The sequence below is a fragment of the Oryx dammah genome, unplaced genomic scaffold (genome assembly GCF_014754425.2).
Source record: "Oryx dammah isolate SB20612 unplaced genomic scaffold, SCBI_Odam_1.1 HiC_scaffold_19, whole genome shotgun sequence".
Lineage (NCBI taxonomy): Eukaryota > Metazoa > Chordata > Mammalia > Artiodactyla > Bovidae > Oryx > Oryx dammah.
Genome location: NW_024070203.1, coordinates 72,393,732 through 72,418,049, shown reverse-complemented (window position 1 = coordinate 72,418,049; position 24,318 = coordinate 72,393,732). Strand labels below are relative to the sequence as shown.

The window sequence follows — 24,318 nt, the reverse complement described above, 5'->3', positions numbered from 1 at the left end:
GCCTGCTTACAAAGGCCAGTGGTGAAGGCAGAGTTTAGAGGTACAGTAGTTACATTTTCATGGATTTTCTTCAGTTCCTGAAAAAATACAGTGTCTGAGAAATATAGCAATTTTAATTTAAAGAAAGTATATATAAAATAATTCTAATGATATAATTGGTAAAAATTGTTTTGACAGAGTATTTGGATATTTTGGAATATCTGATAGCAGATTCATTGTTTGGTAAGAATATTCTTAGAGTATCTTGCCCTGCTTCTAGCGAGACTTTAATACTCTCAGGTACTCTACCTCAGAGCACATTTTTAAAACCCCAATTCTGTGTTAAGTAACTGTGACAAAGTCATCCCAGTTTCAGAGGATTTTATTTAAATAGTATGGAAATCAACATGCACAGTGTGATTCACATGCTTCAGGCAAATTTCATAATCTCCAGAACAAAGTAATTGTTGGCTTTAATATTGAATTCAGTTTTCCTAAGGTATGATTTTTAAAAAACACTTAAATAGCTGGCTAAGTGACTTAGCAGCAGCAGCAGCAAGGTCTAATTAATAATATACATTCTTTTAGAATTGAATTTTGTAATGAATGAGTATTCTTATTTATCAATACAACAGAATATGTATTTCCTGGATTATAAAGTTTCACTGTATTCACTTTATACCCTTCTTACTTTCAGAAATTTAAGTTAACTCCTCAAGGGAATAAAGTATTCCTTTTTCCTTCCTGTCTCTGACCCATAATAACCATAATGATGTTAAATATATTACTAGAAATTCCTCATTTCCAAAGAGATCTTGTTCTAAATGTTTAATTCTAAAGGGATTGGCATTCAAAATACATTTTTGCCAAAGAAGTCATTTTATAGACAATAGTCTGAAGTCCGACAACAAAAGCCAAATTAACATATAATAATTAACATATAATTACTGCCTTGGGAGTAGTAGGGGAAAGAGAAGAACTAGACTGTTTTAGCATATCAGTGGGTTTGTGTACTGAAGAAGAGAGCAAGCCATGAAAAGCAGAGATAACCTAAGAGAGAATTATTCAATCAATTCTTTCATTCAGCAGATTGAGCACCTATTATGTGCCACCCTCCTTAGATCCAGGGTGCCTGTCTTCTTGAAATATCACATTTAAGCAGTATTATAGATATTTCTGGATAGAAATGGATAAAATTACCTAGAGGAGTGCAGTGAGGATAAAGACCATCACTAAGTTTATTTTTTATTTCATGGCTGTAGTCACCATCTGCAGTGATTTTAGAGCCTAAAAAAATAGTCTGACACTGTTTCCACCGTTTCCCCATCTATTTCCCATGAAGTGATGAGGCCAGATGCCATGATCTTCATTTTCTGAATGTTGAGCTTTAAGACAACTTTTTCACTCTCCTCTTTCACTTTCATCAAGAAGCTTTTTAGTTCCTCTTCACTTTCTGCCATAAGGGTGGTGTCATCTGCATATCTGAGGTTTTTTATATTTCTCCTGGCAATCATGATTCCAGCCTGTGCTTCTTCCAGCCCAGCGTTTCTCATGATGTACTCTGCGTATATGTTAAGTAAACAGGGTAACAATATACAGCCTTGACATACTCCTTTTCCTATTTGGAACCAGTCTGTTGTCCCATGTCCAGTTCTAACTGTAGCTTCCTGACCTGCATATAGGTTTCTCAAGAGGCAGGTCAGGTGGTCTGGTATTCCCATCTCTTTCAGAATTTTCCACAGTTTCTTGTGATCCACACAGTCAAAGGCTTTGGCATAGTCAATAAAGCAGAAATAGATGTTTTTCTGGAACGCTCTTGTTTTTTCGATGATCCAGTGGATGTTGGCAATTTGATCTCTGGTTCCTCTGCTTTTTCTAAAACCAGCTTGAACATCTGGAATTTCACAGTTCACGTACTGCTGAAGCCTGGCTTGGAGAATTTTGACCATTACTTTACTTGCGTGTGAGATGAGTGCAATTGTGCGGTAGTTTGAGCATTCTTTGGCATTGCCTTTCTTTGGGATTGGAATGAAAACTGAGCTTTTCCAGTCCTGTGGCCACTGCTGAGTTTTCCAAATTTGCTGGCATATTGAGTGCAGCACTTTCACAGCATCATCTTTCAGGATTTGAAATAGCTCCACTGGAATTCCATCACCTCCACTAGCTTTGTTCGTAGTGATGCTTTCTAAGGCCCACCTGACTTCACCTTGGAAGAAATGTTATGACCAACCTAGATAGCATATTGAAAAGCAGAGACATTACTTTCCAACAAAGGTCCGTCTAGTCAAGGCTATGGTTTTTCCTGTGGTCATGTATGGATGCGAGAGTTGGACTGTGAAGAAAGCCAAGCGCCGAAGAGTTGATGCTTTTGAATTGTGGTGTTGGAGAAGACTCTTGAGAGTCCCTTGGACTGCAAGGAGATCCAACCAGTCCATTCTAAAGGAGATCAGCCCTGGGTGTTCTTTGGAAGGAATGATGCTAAAGCTGAAACTCCAGTACTTTGGCCGCCTCATGCAAAGAGTTGACTCATTGGAAAAGACTCTGATGCTGGGATGGATTGGGGGTAGGAGGAGAAGGGGACGACAGAGGATGAGATGGCTGGATGGCATCATCAACTCGATGGACGTGAGTTTGAGTGAACTCCAGGAGATGGTGATGGATAGGGAGGCCTGGCATGCTGAGATTCATGGGGTCTCAAAGAGTCGGATGCAACTGAGCGACTGAACTGAACTGACGTTTACTTTCCTTCAGAATATTCAATTTTCTGTGAACATTTTCTGCAGCTTTTTACTTCATTTAATTGTAGTCTTAAATTCCACATTTGAGAGATTAATTTGTATTAATAATCTTAGGCATGAAAGTATTTTGATAATATTGTAAAACCAATATCCATTCATTCTGATTTAGTCTGCTTGTTTTTCTTTTGACTTTCAACTGAGATGAGACAAAATATAACGAGGTATTTACCAAGTATAGTACATTCCAATTTACTCAGTTTGGAAGCTTGAAATTTTTTGAAAGGGAGGAGTGTGTGAAAAAGACTTAGTGGCTTGATTTCAGATGGATTCTAGAGATGAACTATCTTGGAAAATCCTTGATTTAATAAAGTAACAGTGAAGAATTCAGTACATTTATATTTCATAAAATAGCTTTGAGTTAAAAAAAATGGGAAAGAATAGGAACTAAATAAGAATATAAGACATTTCCAGCAAAGCTATATGTTTTACATGAATAGGCTATACATAGTGTAACTGTATTATTCAGGTCTTAGTTCAAATGTACTCTTTTAGAAAGACCTTCTTTCTTGAAAGCTTCCCTCAGTCACTTTTGTAATTTTACCTTGTTCCAATTTTCTTCTATAGGTCTTCTTACTATATGAATTTAGCGTAATGTGTTTATGTGCTTGCTGTCTTCCCCACTAGAAAGAACTTCTTGAGGGCAGACATGTTATGTGCCTTTTCTCTGTTGCATTTCCAGCAACCAGCATCATAACTGGCCCATAATCAGCACTAAATAAATATTTATTGAGTGACTGAACAAATACTGGAGATATAAAAGTATGTTAAAATTTAAGGTTTAGTGGACATTACTTAAAATTAGGTAATTTAAAGTAGAATGAGTAGTATTATGCTGGGGAAATATGATCAGTACTGAATGCTAATTAAGTAATTATGAATGAAATGAGTAGTATTTTGTGCTGGGGAAACACAAATTTCTATTCAGTACACACTTAATTGTAAGAAAATTAAAACTTAGTTAAGTACTCTTTAAATGAAACTTTAAAAATTCTTTTCTTATTTTTAGAGACAGATATATTTATTAACTTAGGTTGGAACAATTTGTTATTTAAACACTGAAATGTATTTGAATTCCATAAAGTTTGCATTTAATGAAGGTCAGATGGTCAATTTGAAAAAGAGCTTATTTAATTGCTTATTGTTTAGAGTTCCCTAGAGAAATTTTCATTTATCTCAGTATATATATATATATGTGTGTGTATATATATATATATATATATTTGTAGTGTAGTAAGTAGACAAGTAGCTAGATAATGAGATGTGAATATTTTAAAAATTGGCACTAGTAAGTTAAGTACATCTTGATAAGACTATCATTTTTTGCAATGCTTTAAACTTTCATTTAGGCATATTAACTTGTTGAAGTTGTGGTACTGATATTATAAGATCATAATCTCTAAGAAATGGAAGAGGATTTTAGAATCACTCAACTTCTTGTAACAAAGGGTCATCTCTTAATTATTTCTGCATTCCTAATTTATATTATAGTACATGGCATTAAGTTTTTATCTAATATATACTTGTTAAAATAATATTTGAGTTAATGTGTATATATCTCTCATTTTAAAGTACATACTCAAAGATTAAATGTCTGTGAAGTTTCGAGTAACTGGTTAATAGTAGAAGTAGGACTAAGAAACCCAGATCCCTTAACTCCAGTGTTCTTTTCATGATACACTGCTCTCATTCTAGAATACTTTTTCTTTATTCATATGTATAAAAATAATGACAAAAAGTAAAATGAATTATGCATAATAGACACATAAATAGGATATTATGTAAGTTAATGCTGTATAATTTGAGTGCTCTGTTTTGACTGTATATTTTAAACTGTTGGAGTCTGGTGTTATGTAAATCACACACCTAAAAGATTTGTGATTAAGTCCTAAATGTTTTATATGTAAATATGTAAGTGAATGTCCTTTTTTTCCCAAGTACATACACTTGCTTAACCATAAAACATTTAAGGGAACAGGCCAGCTCCTTCATTTACTGTCGTACTTTTCCCTCTGTGGCTCTAGGTTAGAGTCAAGCCTAGCAACGCACATGTATGAGGTTTGAAAGGTAGAAGAGATGATAGAAACCACTGTTGTCAAGCAGAGTTGCTGGCAGGCAGGTGGCCAGATGTGAAAGTTTTAGTGGCTCCTGGATTAAGCTTCCGTTAGTTGACCACCCTAATGTGGTAATCAGCTGAGATAATTGGTGGCAAATTTCTGAAGACTTTTGGAATTCACTGAAGTTTCCTAAAGGCTGTTTTGAAAACCCTGTCCTTGGTTCTCCAGGCTGAGAACAACATTAAAGTCTCTGACCTTCATTACTTAGCAGGATCAACAATTGTATAGTTTTGATTTCTATATTGAAACCCTGACTCTCTGGAAAACCTAGAGTGACTTTTGTTTTTATTAACACTCTAACTGATACATTGATGGACTGCATTCCTGATATAGGGGGTTGGTGATAGAAAAGAGATTTTTAGAGGAGAATGATAATTTTGTTAGGTTGGGTCATTCCACACGTATCCTTTCTCTGCTCTTTCTTTTGGATCAAAAAATATTGTCTAAGAAATTCTCAGCTGAGCTCTCAAGTCTTTGTCGTCTTTAACTTCAACTGACCCCACCCTTTCATGTGTCCTGGCAAAATCTCTGTAACAGTTATTCTAAACGTTTTCTGGCATCTTCATGATTCCAGTTCCATTGCTTCTCATGTCTTTGCTGTTATTTGAGTTTGTGCCAGAGAAGAGGACAGTATGAACATTTTGTTGACAAAGAGTTATTTGTGTGATTGCAAGGTCTGCCAGCTTGAATGGCGTTAGAGGGGCAGGTTGAAAACTGAATGAACAACTGTCTCTCTGAGGCTGTAAGGACATATTAGATACAGAAGACAGAAGTGTCATGGAGCCAGGCTTAATTTAATGAAGATGGAATGAACGTAGCAAATCTTTCTGATTTCTTTTTGAAATGAATAAATTATCATAGTTGGTATTTATTTACATTGCTTATCTCAAGTTAGGGCAGTAAAGGGTTGGAAATATAATGATAAGATGACGATTTTGATGAACCAGTACTAGCATGATCTAGGTAGATAATGAGTGAAAAATGACTTTTAAGAGTCAACTTTTTAGTAAAAAAATGTTGACTAAACTATTGACCAAACAACTAGAGATCAATCAGTTTAGCTTCATCATGTTTTCAAGTAACTATGAAATCAAAGTATCAGGAATAGAGAGAAAGGAAGGTGAAATTTTTCTAAGCTTCTAAATAACAATTGGGAGATAGTGTAAGGGTATTGCTGCTGCTGCCGCTGCTAAGTCGCTTCAGTCGTGTCCGACTCTGTGCAACCCCAGAGAGGACAGCCCACCAGGCTCCACTGTCCCTGGGATTCTCCAGGAAAGAACACTGGAGTGGGTTGCCATTTCCTTCTGTAGTGCATGAAAGTGAAAAGTGAAAGTGAAGTCGCTCAGTCATGTCCAACTCCTAGTGACCCCATGGACTGTAGCCCACCAGGCTCCTCCGTCCATGGGATTTTCCAGGCAAGAGTACTGGAGTGGGGTGCCATTGCCTTCTCTAAAGGGTATTGAGCCAAGCAAAAAAGTTTGAATGAAGGCTCTTTTGCAGCAGCAAGATGAAATGTTGATTATTTGATTTGGGGGCATATATATATTCCATACGGCGTATGCCATTGAAGAAGCATATTAAAAGTACCTTTTAAATTTCACATTTGAACTGAATAAAATGAGTATCAGTAAAACTTTTGTTATGGCATGACTTCAAAATTTTAAAAAAAAGAAGCAGCAAAAGAACTATTTGAATTTATCCATCCAACCTTCCAGTGAATCAGTAAAATGTGAAATTGCTTAAATTCTTCTCTTTGTATCATTCTTTTTCTTTGGTTATTTAGGAAAAGAAGTCCATCAGTGTCCAGAGATCAGAACAGAAGATACGACCAAAGGGAAGAAAGAGAAGAATATTCACAGTATGCTACTTCGGACAGCGCAATGCCTAGATCTCCATCAGATTATGCTGATAGGAGGTCTCAACGTGAACCTCAGTTTTATGAAGAGTCTGATCATATAAATTATAGGGACTCCAACAGGAGAAGTCATAGACATTCCAAAGAATATATTGTAGATGACGAGGATGTGGAGAGCAGAGATGAATATGAAAGACAGAGGAGAGAGGAGGAATACCAGGCGCGCTATCGAAGTGATCCGAATTTGGCCCGTTATCCAGTCAAGCCACAGCCCTATGAAGAACAAATGCGTATCCATGCTGAAGTGTCACGAGCCAGGCATGAGAGAAGGCACAGTGATGTTTCTTTGGCCAATGCTGAACTGGAAGACTCCAGGATTTCTATGCTAAGGATGGAACGACCATCAAGGCAAAGATCTATATCTGAACGTAGAGCTGCCATGGAAAATCAGCGATCTTATTCAATGGAAAGAACTCGAGAGGCTCAGGGACCAAGTTCTTATCCACAAAGGACCACAAATCATAGTCCTCCTACCCCCCGGAGGAGTCCAATACCCATTGATAGACCAGACGTGAGACGTACTGACTCACTAAGGAAACAACACCACTTAGATCCTAGTTCTGCTGTAAGGAAAACGAAACGGGAAAAAATGGAAACAATGTTAAGGAATGATTCTCTCAGTTCTGACCAGTCAGAGTCAGTGAGACCTCCACCACCAAAGCCTCATAAATCAAAGAAAGGAGGTAAAATGCGCCAGGTTTCATTGAGCAGTTCAGAGGAGGAATTAGCTTCTACACCTGAATATACCAGTTGCGATGATGTTGAGATTGAAAGTGAGAGTGTAAGTGAAAAAGGTAAGCACTATATTCTAATCATACATTTGCCTGTAATTAATAAGAGTTTTTCTTTTAGGCTGTATTTCTGAGTAGTCGTTTAATAGGTATTACAACCTTTGTTTTTAAGTGCTTTAATGGTGCTCATTATGTGAAGAAAATTTGAAGTTATAAAAAGTGAATATCTTTGGTAATTAATTTTCATAGAAGAATACTCTATTGATTTTTTGAAATTAGTTTTTGTTTCTGAAAATGTTCTTGCATTACTTGATGGCAAATTTTAAAATGCCTGTTAGCTATAGTTGTAAAAATAACATCTTTTGTGTTTCCTTTTAAAAGGAACAGTATGTTTATCACAGAACATCTGAAAAATTCCTCAGTATAAAGAATTGAATACAAGCTATCCCTAGTCCTTTCTGCCAAATATATCTATTGCTAACATTTTGTTGTGTTCCCTCTTCCAGTTCATATATATTTTGCATATTTACAAAATTGGTATCCTACTATATAATTTTGTATTCTGATTTTTTTCAATTGATATCATATCATTAGCTTTTGTCTAAGCCTTCAGATGTTCTTCAGAAATGTTTTAAATGACTGCATTAGTGTTCTATCATAAGGAAGTACCACAAACTATTCATCTACTTGGGGTCGTTGCAGTTGCTTCCAATTGCTAGTGTAAATTATATTTTAATGGCTATCTTTGTACTTAATTTTTTTCCTGTTTTCTGAGTGTTTCACAGATACCTATTTGTGCATTGAATCTTTTAAGCTTTTAATTCAGATTAGCAGCCTGCTCTCCAGAAAGATTATAACACTCCGTTCTCCTGTCAGACATGCTTGAGTTTTCAGTCTTAATGCTCCAAATTTTTGCCATTTGAATAGACCACAAAAAATACTATCTTTTTGTCATTTTATTTTGGTTGTGAAGATGAATGTTTTGTGTGTTTATTGGTGTTTGCTATATTGTTCTATGAATTGTCTGTTCTTTCCTTTTATTTCTTCTGCCCAAGATCCTATTGCATGTTAATTGGTTTTCTCTTATTGATTTGAGATATTTTTAAATGGTTAGAATTTTACTCATTTAGCTGTCATATATTCCAAATATATTTCCCATTTTGATGTTGAAATAGTAATTTTCTTTGGTCATTTTGAAATACTGAATTTAGTATAGCTAACTGTTTGCATATTTCATGATTTTTTCCCATCCTTTTATCCCTAGAAACTCATTATTCATCACCAAATCAGTTAAATATTTAACTGTATACTCCTCATGTTTATATTATTTCTTTTTTTTAAAAAACATTGACTTTTCAATCTTTATGAAATTTGTTTTAAAGAAAGTGAAAGAAAATGTTACTCAGTCAGGTCCGACTCTTGGTGATTCCACGGACTGTGGCCCGCCAGCCTCCTCTGTCCGTGGAAATTTCCAGGCAAGAATACTGGAGTGGGTTGCCATGCCCTTCTGCAGGTGATCTTCCCGACCCTGCAATCGAACTCAGGTCTCCTGCTTTGCAGGCAGATTCTTTACCATCTGAGCCACTTAGGTGGTAAAATAATTGCTTAAATTGCTTAACACTATTACTTAAAATAGTTACTTAGAAATATAAATGAAAGGTGGTTTCCAATCTGATCTGAAAACAGAAAATGTGATTTTAAAATATCTAATAAGAAATGTGAGAGGCCTACATGAAGGAAGCTATTCAACTTCACTGAGCACCATAAAGGAAAATGTGAGTAGAGATTCACTTTATGTTCCTTATTGGGAAGTCTAAACACTATAAAGATGCATGTTCTTTCCAAACAATTGTTGGGGGCAGTAACATTCTAGTCATAACCCAGTTAGTTGCTTGGAGTATCCTATTTCTAAAGTCAATCTGAAAGTTGTAGAGGAGAAAAAAACAGCTCTTTTTGTTTCCGTCTGTGTGTCTTAGTTTCTTGTGTAAATTAGGCTGATAAAAGATTAATAAGAGAAAAACAAGTTTATTGATCATCATGTGCATTTTGCATACATATGCACACTCAGCTATAAGAAACTCAAAGAAGTGTTTAGAATGTAGGTTCATATAGCAACTGAACAAAGAACAATACAGTTTTTAGAGAGATGACAGAAGAAAGGCAAGAGACTTCTTGAGGTCCTAGAGCTGCCAGTTGTGGGAAGGTATATTTGGAGGGGAATCCAGTGGAAGACAAGGGCTAGCTAGTAAACTTTGTTACACGTATTCTTCTGGAACCATCTCTTGGCTGATACAGAGTAATGAAATAATGTCCTTTCTGGTATAGAGGGCATAGGGGAACACCTTTACAAATTTATGTCCTGCTTTTAGGCCTATGTGGGGAGGACAGGGAGCTTTCCTTATATCTGCTTCTTCTCAGTTATCTTCAGCTCAAAATAATCCTTATGCCAGGGTTGGCATGTGAATGTATGGAAGAAACCACCACAATATTGTAAAGTAATTAGCCTCCAATTAAAAAAAAAAAAAGAAACGAACAAAAAACAAAACAAATGAGAGATGCAGAATGCATTACAAACTGAAGGGGAAGATATAAGTTATCTCTTGGGGAAAATGAATATACAGTAAGAAAAATCAAGTTAAGAGCCTTATTTCATAGAAGTTGCATTTAAGTGATAAATGATAGGAAAATTATGTTTATTAAAATAAGAAAGTCTATAAAGAGAAGTTGTAGATCTTAATTTTATCATAGATCATATAGAAAATTTATTTCCCAGAAAATATATTACTTCCGTAGGTATATCTAATTATCATTAGTTTGGTCACATTCCATATTTGCCTGAATGTATCACAATACCTAAGAAAAATAAGTTTTGTTATCTATAGTAGTTTGGTTTAGATTCTGTTATTTATTTATGTTATTTTTTGCTAACTCAGTGCCTTTACTTTTACCACATAAAGATGGAAAAAGCAAAACAAATGCACCAGTCCAATTCTTCAAAGCTTTTTATATGTAATACTCTTCTAAGGGCTTATGCTTTGTTTCAGGATTTTGGAGTATACAAAATAAATATCTCACATAAATATAAAGCTATGTATGAGATAAACTAAAATCCTATGTAATACTGCTTAAGCATGAGAAGAAACTATACTCATTCATATCCTAACTTGAAGTAGTAGAACACTTTTAGATAGTCTTTCTCATCTACCTAATAATTTGTTTCAGAGTATGATTTCTGCCAACATGTTCTTCCAGTGGGCAATCATAATTTAATTCAGCGTTGGAAGAAGAAATTAAATAAAATAACCTTTTCCCATTTGACATTATCTACAATATGAGGAGAAATTGTAGCTGTTGAGAAACTAGAATAATATGGGAAAGATTAAATTGTGTTGTATCTTGACTTTTCTTCATTAGCCTTTTTTATTATTTTTGGAAAAAGTGTCAATGAGGCTAGTAGCATTCCCATACCCAAATGTGACAACCCAGAGTATCTCCAGACATTGCCAGTTATTCCTTGTGGGATATTTGTGGGATAGCCTCCATCCCTAGGCCTTCTGTTATTCTCCTTCCCTTCTTCCTTTCAGAATCCGTTGAGAGAGTCATGACTGGTATTAAAAAAAAAAAAAAAAAGGGAAACCAGAATAGGACAGAGTAGAAAATATCAGAGTGAATTGCACAGAGTGAAGGTAATTGATCTGTAAAGTATTATTTTAGTGTTGCATGTGTTCTTTATGCTCACAGTGTAAAGTACATATTTTTACTGTGGATCATGGCCAAGAATGTTTTAAAGCTACTTCCTTTATTAGGATTTTGTGACTCACTTAATCATAGTATTTCCTGCCTCTCCCATCTCTTCTACCAGACCTACCTGGGAAAAGGTCTAAGAAGAGTGTTCAGTGGCTAATTGATGTATTGTAGACATAATACATTTTCTTATTTGAAATATTTTAATCTTAATATTATAATGTACTATTAAAATGTTTAATAATAAAAGATGTTTATCAGTTTTCATAATCAGTAACCAGGCAAAAAATATAATTACAATTGCAAGCCATAATGGAAACATGATTAACCTAACAAAACAAAATAATTACATACAATTTGAGGGGTCAAGCAGAGTGCTGTGATAAGTGGAAGTGCATAGATGCACACATTTTTATTCCCTCAGCCAGTCTATGTCTTTTGATTGGTGCATCTAATCTATTTGCATTTAAGGTAATTATCAATATATGTTATCCTATTACTGTTTTCTCAATTGTTTTGGGTTTATTTTCTGTAGGTAGAGCTTTTCCTTCTCTTCTTTTCTGCCTAGAGAAGTTCCTTTAGCATTTATTGTTTTAAAGCTGGTTTGGTGATGCTGATTTCCTTTAGCTTTTTCTTGTCTGGAAAGCTTTTGATTTCACCATCAAATCTGAAGGAGAGTCTTACTGGGTAGAGTATTCTTGGTTATAGGTTTTTCTCTTTCATTGCTTTAAATATGTCATGCTATTCCCTTCTGACTTATAGAGTTTCTGTTGAGAAATCAGCTGATAGCCTGATGGGAGTTCCCTTGTATGTTATTTGTCATTTTTCCCTTGTTGCTTTTAATATTTTATCTTTGTCTTTAATTTTTATCAGTTTGATTACTGTGTGTCTTGGTATATTCCTCCTTGGGTTTACCCTGCCTGGGACTCTGTGCTTCCTGGACTTGGTTGATTATTTCCTTTCCTATTTTACTGAAGTTTTCAGCTAACTCTTCAAATGATTTCTCAGGTCTTTTCTCTCTTCTGCTTCTGGGACTCCTATAATTTCAATATCCATGTGTTTAATGCTGTTCCAGAGGTCTCTCAGGCTGTCTCCATTTCTTTTCATTCTTTTTTCTATATTCTGTTCGGAGGCAGTGATTTCCACCATTCTGTCCTCCAGGTCATTTATCTTTGCTTATCCCTTGGTTATTCTCCTATGGATTCCTTCTAGTGTAGTATTCATCACTGTTTCTTCTTTAGTTCTTGTAGATCTTTGGTAAACATTTCTTGTATCTTAATCTTTGCCTCCATTCTTTTTCTGAGATCCTGAATCATGTTCACTATCATTATTCTCAATTCTTTTTCTGGAAGGTTGATCAATTCAGTTTAGTCACTCAGTTGTGTCTGACTCTTTGCGACCCAATGGACTGTAGCCCGCCAAGCTTTCCTGTCCATCACCAACTCTTGGAGCTTGCTCAAACTCATGTCCATTGAGTTGGTCATGCCATCTGATCATCTCATCCTCTGTCACCTTCTCCTTCTATTTTCAATCTTTCCCAGCATCAGGATTTTTTCTAATGAGTCAGTTCCTCGCATCAGGTGGCCAGAATATTGGAGTTTCAGTTTCAGCATCAGTCCTTCCAGTGAATATTCAGGATTGATTTCTTTTAGGATGGACTGGTTGGATCTTCTTGCAGTCCAAGGGACTCTTCAGAGTCTTCTCCAATACCACAGTTCAAAAGCATCACTTCTTTGTGCTCAGCATTCTTTATGGTCCAACTCTAACATACATACATGACTACTGGAAAAACCATAGCTTTGACTATACAGACTTTTGTTGCAAAAGTAATGTCTTGGAAGGTTGCCTATCTTCACTTCATTTAGTTGTTTTTCTGGGGTTTTATCTTGTCCCTTCATTTGGGTTATAACTTTCTGCTTTCATCCCAAGTAACTTTCTGTAAATGTGGTTTCATTTTAGTCGCTGTGGGATTGTGGTTCTTTTTGCTTTTTCTGTCTGCCCTCTGATGAAGGAGTCTAAGAGGCTGTGTAAGCTTCCTGATGGGAGAGACTGGTGGTGGGGAAAACTGGGTTCTACTCTGGTGGGCAGGGCCTTGCTCAGTAAAGCTTTAATCTAATTACCTGCTGATGGGTGGAGTTGTGCCCCCTCCTTGGTAGTTTTATGTCTGAGGCAAACCAGCCCTGGACTCCATGGTCAGGTTAATGGCAATCTCCAAGGGTGTTTACACCAAAGGGGACCTTTCTAGACAGTTGCCGGCAGTCTTCTCATCCCTGCAGCAAGCCCCTGCTGGCCCACGCCACCCCAGGCGGCCCTCCAACACTAGCAGGTAGTTTTGGTTCAGTTTCCTGTGGAGTCACTGCTCCTTTCCTCTGAGACTTGGTGCACACAAGGTTTTGTTTGTGCCCTCCAAGTTTGGAGTCCCTGTTTCCCCCAGTCCTGTGGAAGTGTTGTGATCAAATCCTGCTGGGCTTCAAGGTCAGGTTCCCTGGAGATTCCTAGTCCCTTTGTCAGGTCCCCACATGGGAAGCCTGAAGTGGTTTTCCAAACCTTCCCAACAGTAGGAGAACTTCTTTGGTATTATTGTTCTCCAGTTAATGGGTCAGCCACTCGGCGGGTATGGGATTTGCTTTTTTTAAAATTGCGTGTTGTCAACCATTCATCCAGTTGCAGAGATGTGCAGTTTGATCTTTTCTAAGATCAACTGTGGAGAGTTGAAGTTTTCCCTGTCTTCCAGGTCCTGATCTGATTGATTTTATTTGACGGTTGCAGGTCTCTTGTTTCTGTGTAAATTCTTGAGAGACTGGGGTAGTAAATGCAAGAAAAAATGCGTATGGCAGTCTCCTGAGCTATAAATTGTGAAATATTTAATGTTGTTAGAATCTTTAAGGTGACACAACTGCTTCCTTTTATTTATTTTTGGGAGAGAGTGTATGTTGATATGAAGGTGGGGTAACTTACAGAACAGACCAGAATAGGAGGAAGGGAAGACAGACTGCAAACCTCCAGATAGAAATATGTTTTAAAATATTAAAGGCAAACCCCCAAAGATACCAACTTTATATATTTATATCTGAGTTTAGATGTCAGTATCCATAGTGAAATTTACCCCCCTGTATCATCTCAAGTTTCTTAAAATTTTTAAGTAATTAATTTACTGTATGTCTTTATAAAGAAAAGAGACTATTGAAATGATAGGCAATATACATTAGAAATTTGAGGAATATCTTGACTTATGGTATTTCAGACTAATTAAACATGAAGGGAATTGTTAAGTATGTGAACTAAATATTTCTTTTTAATAAATTCTAGCAATGTGGAGATTTGAAAATCTTCAGTTAGCTGTTTATTACGAACACTTTCACAAGTAAAATTTTTTAGATTTATTACTTTGTTTTATGTTCATTTCAATCTATTGGTAAAATAATTTTATGTTAAGTAATTATTCCAATTGTAACATGAGTTTTAGAGCTTCACTATGGAATTAAAAAACTCAATCACATCAAAAGTGAAAGTGAAGTCGCTCAGTCGTGTCCGACTCTTTGCGACCCCATGGACTGTAGCCTACCAGGCTCCTCTGTCCATGGGATTTTCCAGGCAATAGTACTAGAGTGGATTGCCATTTCCTTCTCCAGGGGATCTTCCCGACCCAGGGATCAAACCCGGGTCTCCTCCATTGTAGACAGACGCCACCAGGGAAGTCATAGATATAGGTATATAATTATTCTGTTATATTGTGCAGCATTATACAATTGTTTCATTGTCTTTTCTAAAAGTATACTTTTTATGAGCTGATAAATCAAGTTGCAAATACATATTATGAAGGTGATTTCAGACTTGAAATTATGTAACATAAATATAAGCTGTTTAAGAGGCTAAACTGACTCAAAGTTAATTTGTGAAGTGAATAGCCAGAAGGTAGATTTACAACTGGGATAAAGAAGAGTTTTTTGTTTTTTAATAAATTGCAACATGTAAAATGTTTAAGATAATAATTCCTTCTAGTTGCAAAAATATTTTTTTGTTAATTATGGATAAAACAGTATATTAAACATTTGCCTAAAGAAAAAGGATTATGTTTAATGGAAAACTTAATATCCATGAAATATATCAAGTATATACATTAAGGGAAAATTTTCTTCAAATTTCAGTTTGTGGGATATTTGAGACAGTGTTTAGCTAGTTGAATGAAAAATTAACAGCAAATTAAATTATTGACTAGTGTTGAAATTAGTTTGGTAAATGGTAAAGGGTAACCTTTAATTCATAATGAAATCTCTGTTAAATTGAACTAGAATATAGTAGATAGTGCCTAGATATTTCTATTTAGTATAGCTTTAAAATTTTAATGATGAAATTCATTCAATGGATAGAAAAATACAAAATTTTGGGAAAGATATTGCTCTTAATTGGTAAGAGGATATCAGAGCAAATACCCTAATGGTGTTACAAATGCTGTACAAACCAATTTTGCTTGACTTACAAAGCATTGAAATAACAGAAAAGTTGCATTAATTTCAATATTTTGAGAAGTATACAGTAGATTCATTCATTCATTCTTTATATCATTAAACCAAAATATATTAAATAGCAATAATTTAGAGTATTAGAGTATGAAACATGAACTATGAAAGTGTTGTTTTATCACCCTAGAATTGCAGCTTTGTGGAACAGAAGTAAGAACTTGTGATCCAAATGACTGCATTTATGCTAACTGACTCATCTAAGAAAATTGTACATTGGATTGGCTTTTGTTTTTGTTAGTATGTGCTTGAAGCTGTCTGTTTTCCTTTGTAGGATTTATCTATAAGAAGGCCTTCTTGAGAAATTATTTGGGATATGGGTAGTTGTGTTTCAGAGCAAAAGGACAGCTCAAATTACTGCCATTCTTAACCCCATTCTTCCTTGTACTGACTCTGTCTCTTTTTGTAAAGCTTAGTGTGATTAAGATCTCTTTCAGGAGCAAATAAAGTGAGCCTGACACAATAAGCATGGAATCCTAGAGTATAAGACTGTTGTTTTCTTTCAGCAGAGGATCTAATGAAATATAAGGAAAAGTTTCATTACATAGGAATCAAAGATGCTCCTGATACTTATCTTTTGCTCAAATCTTGAAATATATATTTATCTTAATTAATTCATGGAATAGATTGTTGAATTAAATAGTAAGATCTATGAAAATTGTGAACTTTAATGAATGACCAAAATGATAAGAACAAGTTATGATATATAAGATGATATGTATGTTATGATATGTAAGATGAAAAGCATCAAAAAAAAAAAGAAAATAGAAAGAGAATAAAAGGCTGCTAAAACTCTAGGTTTAGAATAAATGAATATGAATGGAATATATTTCAGTCTCTTCAAACTAAATGCATTTTAGATATATTTTACAAAATAAACATATTCAGAATTATGTGTGCATGTGTGAATGTCCACACAGTGTTGAAAGAGTCAGCAGTTCAGTCAAGTTTCTTACAGATGATTGTAAAAGCCACTTTATTTCAGCATATCCTATACTATATACGTTGAGAGTTTTTTAAAGAAGAAGTTATTTCCCGTGGGACCATTTCGCTTTGCTTTTTTATTAAGGATATCTAGGTTTTGACCTGAAATTTGTGCCTTGTATCCTATTCTTTGAGATACTGAAAGGGGCCTGACTCTCTAAATTTTACTGAGGAAACAGGAAATAAGTGTTTCTAATTGTAAACTTTATGTATTTTCTCAAAGAAGTAATGTTCTTCGGAGAAGTAAATGGCACCCCACTCCAATACTCTTGTCTGGAAAATCCCATAGAAGGAGAAGCCTGGTAGGCTGCAGTCTATGGGGTCGCTGAGGGTCAGACATGACTGAGTGACTTCACTTTCACTTTTCACTTTCATGCATTGGAGAAGGACATGGCAACTCACTCCAGTGTTCTTGCCTAGAGAATCCCAGGGACGGGGGAGCCTGGTGGGCTGCAGTCTATGGGGTCGTACAAAGTCGGACACTACTGAAGTGACTTAGCGGCAGCAGTAATGTTATTCAGTTCAGTTCAGTCACTCAGTCATGACTGACTCTTTGCAACCCCGTGAAATGCAGCATGCCAGGCCTCCCTGTCTATCACCAACTCCTGGAGTTTACCCAAATTCATGTCCATTGAGTTGGTGATGCCATCCAATCATCTCATCCTCTGTCATCCCCTTATTCTCCTGCCCTCAATCTTTCCCAGCATCAGGGTCTTTGCCAATGAGTCAATTCTTCACATCCGGTAGCCAAAGTATTGGAGTTTCAGCTTCAGCATCAGTCCTTCCAGTGAACACCCAGGACTGATCTCCTTTAGGATGGACTGGTTGGATCTCCTTGCAGTCCAAGGGACTCTCCAGAGTCTTCTCCAAAACCACAGTTCCAAAAGCATCAATTCTTTGGCTCTCAGCTTTCTTTATAGTCCAACTCTCACATCCATACATGACTACTGGAAAAACCATAGCTTTTACTAGACGGATCTTTGTTGACAAACTAGTGTCTCTGCTTTTTAATATGCTGTCTAGGTTGGTCACAACTTTCCTTCCAAGGAGTAAGCATCTTTTAATTTCATGGCTGCAGTTACCATCTGCAGTGATTTTGGAGCCCCCTCAAAATAGTCTGACACTGTTTCCCCATCTATTTGCCATGAAGTGATGGGACCAGATGCCATGATCTTTGTTTTCTGAATGTTGAGCTGTAAGCCAACTTTTTCACTCTCCTTTTTCACTTTCATCAAGAGGCTCTTTAGTTCGTCTTCACTTTCTGCCATAAGGGTGATGTCATCTGCATATCTGAGGTTTTTATATTTCTCCTGGCAATCATGATTCCAGCCTGTGCTTCCTCCAGCCCAGCGTTTCTCATGATGTACTCTGCATGTAAGTTAAATAAGCAGGGTGACAATATACAGCCTTGACGTACTCCTTTTCCTATTTGGAACCACTCTGTTGTTCCATGCCCATTCTAACTTTTACTTCCTGACCTGCATACAGGTTTTCAAGAGACAGGTCAGGTGTTCTGGTATTCCCATCTCTTTCGGAATTTTCCACAGTTTATTGTGATCCACACAGTCAAAGGCTTTGTTGTTGTCAATAAAGCAGAAATAGATGTTTTTCTGGAACTCTCTTGCTTTTTCCATGATCCAGCAGATGTTGTCAATTTGATCTCTGGTTCCTCTGCTTTTTCTAAAACCAGCTTGAACATCAGGAAGTTCACAGTTCACATATTGCTGAAGCCTGGCTTGGAGAATTTTGACCATTACTTTACTAGCGTGTGGGATGAGTGCAGTTGTGCAGTAGTTTGAGCATTCTTTGGCATTGCTTTTCTTTGGAATTGGAATGAAAACTGGCCTTTTCCAGTCCTGTGGCCACTGCTGAGTTTTCTAAATTTGCTCGCATATTGAGTGCAGCACTTTCACAGCATCATCTTTCAGAATTTGAAATAGCTCCACTGGAATTCCATCACCTCCACTAGCTTTGTTCGTAGTGATGCTTTCTAAGGCCCACTTGACTTCACATTCCAAGATGTCTGGCTCTAGGTGAGTGATCACACCATCATGATTATCTGGGTTGTGAAGATCTCTTTTGTACAGTGCTTCTGTGTATGACAATAAATTGTTATCTTTTTATTTGTTTGATTCAGCAAATTTAAGGAACCAGTTCCAGCCACTAAGCTAGGTACTTGGATCCTGTGGCATAAAAAGCATATGACTATTTTGCTTTTGTTTTAATCTGGGAAATTTTTTAAATTTCACCTTTATTTTTTTCAGAATAATATCTTTGGATATAGAATTCCTGGTTGACAAAATCTCTCCCTTTTTCAGTACTTTGTATGTCCATGAATTTTTTTCTGGTGATAAGAGTCTTACCTTCTTTTTGGTCACTCCTGTGTCTGCATAGTCTAACTGTCAGCTAGAGATTTGAACAGAAATTTTGCTCACTATAGTCAGGCTTTCACTCTGTGCTAATCAATCTGTGTGTGTGTATGGGGACATATTCAGAGTTCAGCCAGTTTTCAAGTCACTTGCTTGGATTTTACTTTCTACTAAAATCTCTCCAGATCTACCCAGAACTTGGTATAATTTCCTTATCAGTGTGATATGTGTGGATTTTATCAGGCTTCTTCCTGTGATTGTCTTATTTCCCGGGTCTCCCTATCTGCCATTCACCTTATATATGACTGCAGTCTTAACCTAGTAAAGCTTCTGGTACTCTTGTTGTTTTATTGGGTTTACTTCTTTTAGCAGACAGAGCCACAGCTTTTTACCCCACCCCAAATCAAGCTGCAAAGCTGCTGGTAACAAAGCTGCTAATTTTCCCAGCCAGCCTAAAGCTATTGATCCTTTCTGTGTATGCATGCTCATTTGGGTTCAACTTTGAGACTCCATGGACTGTAGCCTTCGAGAGTCCTCTGTCCATGGGGTTCTCCAGACAAAAATACTGAAGTGGGTTGCCATTTCTTCCTCCAATGGATCTTCCTGACCCAGAGGGCATAACACTGTCTCTTGCATCTCCTGCTTGACCGGCAGATTCTTTACTACTAGACCACCTGGGCAAATACGCTATACCAGAAGGGGGCTGTGGGGGCAACCCCAGGCGAGAAGGTAATGGGCTTCTGTTATTATCTGAAACTGTATCATTTTTTTCAGTTTTTTAATGAGCCTTTGATTTCCATAGCCATGCATTTGTTGTTTTTGACAATTTCATCCTGGCTTCTACTTGAATTTTTGTGAGGGAACTAGTTGACACTTCAAGCCACTAAGCCAGAAGTTCCCCCCGTTATCATGATTTTGTGAATCTGGAATTCAGGCAGGGTTCAGCTGCATAATTTTATTCTTCATAGAGTGCTATGTGGAATAAAGTAAAAAAAGCTGTAATAATTTTTTGTATGGCAACAGATGGTATCTAGACTTACTGTGTTGATCATTTTGTAATGTATAAAAATATTGAATCCCTGAGTTGTGCACCTAAAATTCATACAGTATAGCAAGTCAATTATATTTCAATAAAATACAAAATGAAATAAAATAGGAACTTAATGTGTTAAAAAATAAAGGTGACTCATTTTGCATCCTTATTTTTTATTTAATCTTTACCAGTTAGGGAGGGTATTTTCAGAGACTTCCAGTTGCCCTATAATGACAGTCCTTAATCCCACAGGCCAAGGAATCTTAGTTCTTCCAAATGCCAGATCTGTCCATTTGAGGACTGCTATAGTAACCACTGTTGTTGTTGTTTGGTTGCTAAGTCGTGTCCGACTCATTGCAACCCCACGAGCTGTAGCCCACCAGGTTCCTCTGTGCGTGGGATTTCCCAGGCAAGAATACTGCAGTGGTTACCATCTCCTGCTTCAAGGGATCTTCCCAACACACAGATCGAACCCATGTCTCCTGCACTGGCAGCCGGTACCTCTGTTAGAACTTGATTAATTAGTAACAATACCTGTGAGGAAATAAGGGCAGGAAGATAATGGAAGAGAAGTTAAACTCTGAGCAGATAAACCTCCTCCAAACCCACTGGAGTTTGAAGGGGGTGTAGATCTGTAAGGATGACCTAGTTGAGGCAGGAGCCTGGAGGGCTCCACATAGCTGCTCCCTGGGGAGGGAACATAACTTCTTACATAAAGGACTCTGCCATGAGCACTGAATATGCAACAGTTGAGGCAGTTTGAGGAATGAGTGCTGTTCTGAGGGGTTCATATGGATAATATTCAAAAACATCCAGTAAGATTTTGTTCTGAGTATTGTCCCCTTGTTTTTATGAGAGAGATATAACAATTTTAAGCATCCTGTGCTTAAATAACCTTTGGAAACTGAGGGAAACTTTTCTAGAAGCCTTCTCTGTATACTTCATCTGTTTTTAGGCCATAATTGTTACTCACGCAGTTCCCAGTTAATCATTGACAGTAGTGTTGAAATTATCAAGATTGGCTTAAAGTTCACAGTTCTAAGGGGACAGAAAGTGATTGTTGGAGAGAGGGCCAATTATGCCTGCCAAAAGTATTTATTGTAAGGGTTATACTAGTGCAAAACTGGGGGAAAAAAAGCCAGCTGTCCAGAAATAAAGTGCTGGAGTTGCTTGGTACCTACCACCTTGTGAGAGCCAATTGTTTGTATCCCTTCCCACATGGTATTGGTAGGTCAAAATTGGCTTAAGTATTTGCCTCATGGAAATAGACAGATGTTACAAAAGAAGTCTTGTTTTCACCCTGGGAAGCAGGTTGTTAAATTTAATTACCATACCACTGAAATCTATTTGAAATTTGGATAATTATGGAGATTGTGGTAACAAAGAAAACTATCCAGGCAATAATGTAAACTTCTGTAAACAGAAGCTGAATTGAAAGTTATGTCTGCTATGTTAAAATGACATATGCATGTGGAACTAGAAAGAAATAAGGGTAAATTAAAAGTTTGGGGGAATAGTTTGTAAAAAAAAATTTAATGTAGAATTTTAATAATAATAATGGTTAAAATATGATTCAAATATCTGCAAATATATACAATAATAATGCTTTTTAGTTATGCTTAATAAAAATTTTTCCTTTCCTGCTCAATTATTAAAAACTAAAATGAATGTGTTTGTGATGTTGATATTACCAAACTGCTATATTGGAATACATTCATTAGTAGTGAAAATGTATCCCATTCTTAAATAAGACAACTTTGATTTTGAATTACAGGCCAGGCAAATATATTCAAGCATAGGTACCATGTTCTGACCATTGTTAATTTCTGTGTCATTCAGAAGGTTGACATTCACTTTGACAGATTTATTTTAATGAAGTAGTAAACAAAAACTAAATGCTTAGTAAATTGTTGTTTTTGTGGTTCATTCGCTGAAGTCGTGTCCAACTCTGTGACCCCATGATCTCCTTGCTGTCCAAGGGACTCTTTGTATGAAATACACTTCAATATGAAAAAAATGTATTTCATGCCTGTTGTGTGCCTGTTGCTGCGCTAAGTGCTATGTGTAAGATAATACAGTATGCCCTCTGCTCAAGAGATAAGGATGTAAGCAAATGAGGAATATGGTATGAAATATATGAAATAATTCAATATGAGATATTGATATAATTTAGAGAAGGAAGAGATAATTCTAACTTGACTTATTAGGAGGGACTTTACAAAAGAGTTTCTATGTACATTGAGTTTTGAAAGTTGAATAGAGTTTTCCAGCAGAACAAAGAAGGTATTGGATGGGGACAGGTTGTCATTCTACACATTCGACTTCACCCATTATGTCAGTAAAACCAGTTTTTATGGAGTACTTACTATTTGCTAGACATTACTTGACACCGGAGGGGGGCAAAGATGAAAAAAGCCATTTCCTTTCCTTAAGAAATTCATAAGACTTTGAAGAGCTAGTGTGGGTGATGGATTTATTAATTATCCTTTTTTTTTTAATAGAGAAGCAATGTGGTATATTGGAACAGTGAGTTGAAAATACACACAACCATTTCTTTTCCAGGCTTTGCCAGCGATCCCATTGTAATCATTGAAAGGTTATTTGATTTTCTGGTCTTTTATTTCCTCTTAAAAATAAAGAAAATAGACTCAGTGTGTTAAAAACTATGCCAATAGAGCACCAGATTTGTGTGGTAGCATTTCCGGAACTGCTGAAGAGGATCAGAGGGCACTTACTTGCTCACATGAGTGAGCATCTGGGATCTCTGGATTTGTTTGGACCAGATTATGCTCTTAGTCACTTTTGTATTCGGCAGTTCTGTTAGGAAAGAGACTCTACTGCATAAAGAAGTGTGAAAATGATGACCTGATATTTCAGTTCATCAACTAATTTATTCAACTAATTTTTATGTTCCAGGCACTTCTACGTACGCCAGAGGCTACAACAGTTAAACAAAAAATAGGCAGATTACCTGAGGGTGAAGAGTAGTAAGAGGCCAGATCTTGTAGGGCTTTGCATATCATTTCAAGAACCTTGGCTTTCATTCTAACTGAGCTGAGAAGCCAAATGACTTGATCTGATTTACCCTTTGAGGATGACTCGATGCTGTTTTGTAAACAGAGTTGAGAAGAGCAAAGATGAATTTAAGGAGACCAGTTAGGTGGTTAATCCAAATGCTAATGAGAGGTGATGGCTGTTCAGACCAATGTGGTAGTAGTGGAAGTGAAGAGAGGTAGTCAGATTTTGGATGTGTTTTGGAAGTACAGGCACCAGACATTTCTGGTAGTTTAGAGGTGGGTGTGACTGTAAGAAAGGAGTAAGTTATGATTACTTCAAAGATTTTTGCCTAAGCAAGTTGAAGGAAAGAGTTGCCATTAATTAACATAAGGAAATTACAGCAGACAGATTTTGGAGGATGGGCAGGGAGGATCAGCTGTCCAGTTTCATACATATTAAATTTGATTTTCCTATTAGGTATCTAATGGAGATGGTGAATAACCTAGTATATATTCTAATCTGGAGTTAGATTTGGGGTACATACATTTGGAGATCATCAGTGTATGTGTGATGGGCTTTCCTGGTGGCTCAGCTGGTAAAGTATCCACCTGCAATGCAGATCAAACCGGGTTCAATCCCTGGGTCAGGTCATAATGCTTTCTTTTGGTAGCTATATTGCTCTCTTTTCCTTCTTATTTAACACATTAAATGAGATTTATATTAATAAGATGCAAGTTAAAATTATTCTAATTTAAAATGTACTCTATCACAAACTTAGTGGCTTTCAAGCTCATATTTAGCACTTTACAATTTCTGTTGTTCAGGGGTCTCAGCATGGCTTCACTAAGTATTTTTCTTAGGTCTCAAGCTCCAATCAGGTTGCTGGCTGGGCTGTGTTCCTAGAGGCTTGATGAGGGGAGAATCTAACTTCAGATTCAATGAGATTCGTTGGCAAAATTCATTTCTTTGTGACCGGATGCCGCTTGAAGTTCCCAGATGGTGCCCATGGTTACTAAAGGCTGCCTGCTATTCCTTGCCATGTGGGTTTTTCATCATGACTGCTTACTTCACTGAACAGGCAAAGGGAGTCTTAGAGCAAGTTGACTCTTTAGGCAGATATTTTACTGATATCAT

The 24,318-nt window shown here is 36.5% G+C and overlaps 1 protein-coding gene across 48 annotated transcripts in view; it reads left to right on the top strand.

The window, feature by feature from the left end:
* Positions 1–24,318, top strand: part of RIMS2 (regulating synaptic membrane exocytosis 2) — a 592,497-nt gene that overhangs the window by 260,772 nt on the left and 307,407 nt on the right. For all 48 annotated transcript variants that reach the window (XM_040261950.1, XM_040261948.1, XM_040261945.1 and 45 more), the window contains one exon: positions 6,675–7,600. In XM_040261950.1, the coding sequence (XP_040117884.1) occupies positions 6,675–7,600 (926 nt within the window). The remainder of the gene's footprint in view (positions 1–6,674; positions 7,601–24,318) is intronic.